The 5792-nt window shown below is 38.6% G+C and overlaps 1 protein-coding gene across 1 annotated transcript in view; it reads left to right on the forward strand.

Moving 5' to 3' along the window:
* The first annotated feature begins 3780 nt into the window (after positions 1-3780).
* The window catches only part of LOC123980372 (type-2 ice-structuring protein-like), a 4858-nt gene continuing 2846 nt past the window's right edge, over positions 3781-5792 (forward strand). The window contains exons 1-4 of the mRNA XM_046064730.1: positions 3781-3871; positions 3958-3993; positions 4452-4561; positions 4654-4788. Of these exons, the coding sequence (XP_045920686.1) occupies positions 3811-3871; positions 3958-3993; positions 4452-4561; positions 4654-4788 (342 nt within the window). The 5' untranslated portion in view covers positions 3781-3810. The remainder of the gene's footprint in view (positions 3872-3957; positions 3994-4451; positions 4562-4653; positions 4789-5792) is intronic.

Here is a 5792-nt window from a genome sequence, read left to right on the forward strand (position 1 = left end):
TGACATATAGGCAAATAAATATACTTAATACCTTTTAAAACCTCAAAAATGTCCCTTTTAAAGGTGTGTGGCTGATTTAATCGGTTACAGCTCAAAGTGGCTCCGCAGTCTTAAAATATGTTGAAAAAGTCTTGAAAAGGTCTTAAAAAGGTATTGAATTTTACTTCAGAGTTCCAGTATATACCCTGTAATGGCAAAGCGCTATAAGTCACCTACTCTGGAGCTCTAAAGTTCCAGGGTTCAAATCCCCAGGTGAGCCAGTCAGACATGCCAACAATGGGGGTGTTCAGATCATAGTAAGTCTAAGGCCTCTATTTTATTTGGATCGCTAGCAACTTAGGTGTGATTGATTTGTGTCACTTAGGGTGATCAGCATTTATTGCTGCTCTTACTAATATGTATTGTAACATGTAGATCTCGTGCTATATTTGATGCTTTGTTGATGCCTGTATGTTGTTCATCAAATGTAGGTGACTTTGGATAAAAGCGTCTGTCAAATGAGTATATTTAATGTATGTAAATGTTGTGCAATACACACAATGTCAAGAAGGTGCTACACAGTTATGTGGCAGAGACAGCCCCATAGTTCTGATGCAATAAATCCGCAACTTCTATTTTGAATTCATGTGTTGCAGGGCATTTCTCTGCCCATAGAGTCTCTGGCTTCGGGAACCTTCTCAACCGCTTTCAATAAGGCTCAGGTTACACCCTTGCTCAAAAAGCTCTCCCTCGACCCTACTCAAGTTGAGAACTATGGGCCAGTCTCACTTCTACCATTTCTATACTAAGCTGTTGAACAGGCGGCCTTCAAAAAGACCTCAAAATTCCTCACAAACAGTTATGTGGCAGAGATCGCACGATAGTTCTGATGCAATAAACTTCTGTTTTAAATTCATGTGTTGCACAGCACTTCTCTTCCCATAGAGTCAGGGTAGCTACATTGAATTACCAGTAAGTGTTAAGAACAGAGTGTGATACTCCTTTCTTTATTCAAAATAACATTACAACCAAATCTCAAGATGCTTTAAAACAGTTTGTATTTCAGACAAACATCATTATTTTACAAAGCAGTCATCATAATTTTAATTGCCCCCATGTAGAACTGGTTTAGTGCAGTAAAATGTGTGTGTAAAATAATAAAACACACTCTATCTGCAATAAGATTAAGATTAAGATTGTATTTATTGACAAACAGTGCTTGAAGAGGAAAAGGTGCCAGTACTTCCCATTCACATGTTGGTGTGTGTATCAGATAGGAACCATGGGGAACGTGTTTCTTTCAGGAAGAGGCAGCTACAGTAGAAGGAGCACATAACGCCACAACAACCTGGCTCTGGCTAAATCTGTCCACTGCAGATGCAATTTCCACAACCTGGAGGAGTAGGCCGAACTACTATAAATTAGTGTATTATTAAATATTAACATTAAACAAAAAGGTTGAGGTTCATTTATTAATATTATATCTATAGGTTACACTTTATTTACAATCTTGTAAGATTTAAACAGCTTATAAGTTGAGATTCGACAATTCAACTTCCAAAACTTCCCAAATGAAATCGCTGTCTTATATTAAACCACCGCGACAAACTACAAGTTCAACATTTCAAAAGTTTGCTGTGACACGTCAACCTTTATTTTAATTTCCTGCCCCATACAGGCTGTGATTGGTCGGTTCATAAAAAGTGACCTTGATGAGCAACTTTATGTACACGCTTGGTTAAAAATGCACCTGATCACCTCCCTACTCTGTCTCTCGAGTCCGACTTAAGTTGCACACGTAGTGACTTCAGACTCGACTTGAGACTCGTCCTCAAAAGACTTCAGACTTGACTCTGACTCGAAGTCCGGGACTCGTGAACAATGTTTATTTTTAGGAAACGTCTGATGGACTTGCGGTTACTCCCCTCCCTGCGTTACCTATAACCTCCCTACGTAACACATAGTATCTGCTGCGCGCTGCCATACGTGAGAGAGGACAGCAAACACCAGCAGCTGCTGTGGCATTCATCATAAACTTTGGCTTTAAAACTTCATAAAACAAGACCCAAACAAAGAAGCACTGAATGCAAAATAGGTTAGTACCTTAACCTGAGGTTAGTAAACATGTTTAGCTCAGCATAGGCCATCTAACATTAGCTTGCTTCAGCTACGACTTACGAGAGGTTTACTCCGACTGTCGTTTGTTATGAAAAGATGAATGAGCGTTTGTTTACTTGCCAAACTTGTGGTGGTCGATTAACGTAATCATTTACGTCCCGCTGGCTGCCATCAGGTTAATTACTACCGTTGGCTGCAAACAGGTTACAGGTTTACTGTTCATCATGTAACCTTACAGTTTTATTTACGTTACACTGGTTTGAGATGTGTTGACTTACAGTAGTTTAATTGATTGCATTGCACATTACATGGTTGTGCTCTGTAAGTTAAAAACAGGTTACAGGTTTATTGTTGACCACTTTAAACTTTACAGTTTTATTTAGTTAACTTTACACTGGGTTTGAAAATCAACAGGGTTTGTTGACTTACAGTAGTTCATAAGCTGTCATTAATTGTAGACACATTGTACATGAGGCTATATGGTTGTGCTCTGTAAGTGAAAAACAGGTTACAGGTTTATAGAGGGTATGCACATGACATCACAGAATACAGTTACGCTCACTGAGTGGCAGAAAGATGAGCAGCAGTGTTAGAATGAATAACCAAAAACACAAACAACACATCTAAAATGGGAACGAGCTGGACCACTGGTTCTTTGGTAAACAGTAAGGATCACTGTTGAGTCTGACTGCCTTTCATTTGAGCAAATAATCACTTGTTTTACTCCCAGTTTGCTAAACGCAGCCATGGTAAAAGATGTTTTGCCACTCACTCCAGCGTGTTCTGGAAGGGGAAGTGACACCAACGCATACCCTCTATTGTTGATCATGTAACGTTACAGTTTTATTTAGTTAACGTTACACTGGTTTTGAGATTCAGCGGGGTGTGATGACTTATAGTAGTTAATAAGCCGTTATTAATTGCATTGTACATTACATGGTTGTGCTCTGTAAGTGCAGTTTTATAAGAAGCTTGGATTGAACGCAGCAGGTGATACAACATTTATTATAACCACGAGAGACTTGAGACTTGACTTGGACTCTAGCTCAAAGACTTGTGAGCTTCTCTGATGTATGTATATACATTAATTTTGTAATCATAGTAGCTCATGGGGATCTAAATAAAGAAACTGAGTTGCTTACCCTTGTGGAAAATGGATCAGGCTCAATGTATATCAAGGTTATTGGGTGAAAAATACCAGACAAAGACAGCGTTCAGTGATGACTGGGCTCCTCTCTCTTGTCTTTAAATTACATTTATTATCATATAATTTGCATGTGCCCACACAAAAGCATAAAGGCACTTTACAAGAAGATAGTACAGCAGTATATCACTGTTAGTTTTGACCTATCCATATTTCCTAAATGATTATAATTCAAAAAACTGTCTGGTTAAAGTTCCTGAGTATTCTGTGTGTAAAAATGTTTGTGTATGTTTGTGTGTCTGTGCTCAGTTCCCTGTTTTTGAGAGATGACAAGATAAGTATCTGTATATAAGGGCTGGTGTTTCTCTTTATCCGTGTTTCCACATCAGACAGCTGAAGCTACAGACGCTGAGAAGGAAAAAGAGAAGGTAATTCTGCAGCTACAAACTTCTGACTTTCCTTTAGTGGACTGATAGTCAGCGTGGGTCGTCTGTTCCCTACAGAAGTATCAGTAACATGTCTGTCTCTCTGTTTCAAAGGTTATCATCATCTTCAGCATCATCTCCATCATGAAGATTTTGACTGTTTCTGCACTTGTTTGTGCCATGATGGCTCTGACTCGAGCTGCTGGTCAGTTATATGAACAGAAAGTGTTACAGATAAATGTGTTGTACAATAACAATCCAGGTCGATAACTGCTGTGTTAAACTTTCTAGCTCTTCCAGAGGCAAACCCCGAAAATGCCCAACAAGGTCAGTGCTTTGTTCTGATGCTCTGCTGATGACTTCACCTACATGTTGTGTAAATTAAATGCATTGCCTGATAGAAGTGCTGTGTCCAATGCTTATTTAACTTATGTTAGGTTATGTTGTCTTTTGCTAAGAAATGTTGTGTTATGGTATGTTAAGCCGTGTTATACGAGGTACATTTATTATCCTATTACTACAGGGTAGTAAGATGAGATGCAGTGTGCAGTTCCATTTATGTTACAAAGCCAACAATATATATTATGCTTTTTATATATTATAATATATATATTACATTATACTTTTGTTAGTGAGTTATACTGTTTTATGTTATATTATGTCGTGTTATTTTATGTTGTTGTGTTATACTGCCATGTAATCATAATTAAATTGATTTAATAATAATAATTCTACATATAGAGATTTTAGCTGCACATTAGTCACCAAACTCTATTTGTTCTCAGCAAAGAGTCACCTGGTCAAGAGGGCCACGTTTTGTTCTGGTCGCTGGTCTGAGATAAATGGTCGCTGTTTCCTCTTCGTTCCAAGAGCCATGACTTGGTCTCAAGCTGAGGTATAAGATGATTTGGATTCGATGTTCTTTTAAGTTGAGCTTGTTCCGTTTGTGTGGATTTTTATGGATTTGTCTGTTTGTCACCACTGCAGAGAAACTGTCAGTCCTTAGGTGCAAACCTCGCATCTGTACATGCAGCTGAGGAGTATCATCAGATTCAAAGGCTGATATCCGATAGTACTCATAGGAATACGCAGGCATGGCTTGGAGCCACTGACGCTGCACAGGTATATGTAAATGCTCTGTATTTGTATATATTTTATACTACATCACATTCACCATTCACACACATTCATACACTGGTGAAACAGCTACCAGGGGCCATTTTGGGTTCAGTATCTTGCCCAAGGACTCTTTGACACGCACCCTGAAGAGCCGGGGATTGAACCGCCAATCTTTCAATTAACAGGCAACCCGCTCCACCTCCTGAGCCACAGCCGCCCCGTCATATCATTTATTGTTACAAAAGGTCACATTTCAAATCATAGTTTGACGTCCATTTGATGAGGAAGGCCATGAGATGTGACCTCCTCCCAGTGCAAACTTTGTCACTCTATAACGTCACCTAAATTTCTGTTACTTGAACAAAAAACAGACCGTCTTGGGGCTGTTTCTTTAATGACTGATGCTGTAAAAATTACTTTGTAATGACAGTGTTTTTATGACAAAGTGTTTATGGTCTTAATAGTATAAAGTTGTTTATTTTAGTTATATTGTTATATTGTTGTATTAACTCTAATTAACTAACTCAAATTTTCTAGGAGGGTGTTTGGCTGTGGAATGATGGTACGCCTTTCGCCTTTTCATACTGGTGCAGGGGAGAGCCAAATAACACTGGATATCAGCACTGTTTACAAATGAATCATGGAGGTAAATCATAAAACACATTATTTTGCATGAGAGATAAATGTACCATGGTTCATAATAAATGCTATATAAGTGAGCTCAGTTCATAAATGAACCCATCTTTTCTTCAGAACATACCTCTGCCAAGGCTGAAAAGCCTCTCCATTTATTATTTTAATGAGACAAAATATTTAGTTTTACTCTCCATCTGCATGAAATTATACATTCTGCTTAATAGTTATGTCTTTATCTTACACACAGGTGACAAATGCTGGGATGATATACAGTGTCACAGTCACCTTGCATCTGTCTGTGTTAAGAAATCCTTCCTATTCCGGGGCTGACACAGAGGCATGAAGCACCTGGAAAAATCACAAACACGGGC

Source organism: Micropterus dolomieu, linkage group LG12 (genome assembly GCF_021292245.1).
Source record: "Micropterus dolomieu isolate WLL.071019.BEF.003 ecotype Adirondacks linkage group LG12, ASM2129224v1, whole genome shotgun sequence".
Lineage (NCBI taxonomy): Eukaryota > Metazoa > Chordata > Actinopteri > Centrarchiformes > Centrarchidae > Micropterus > Micropterus dolomieu.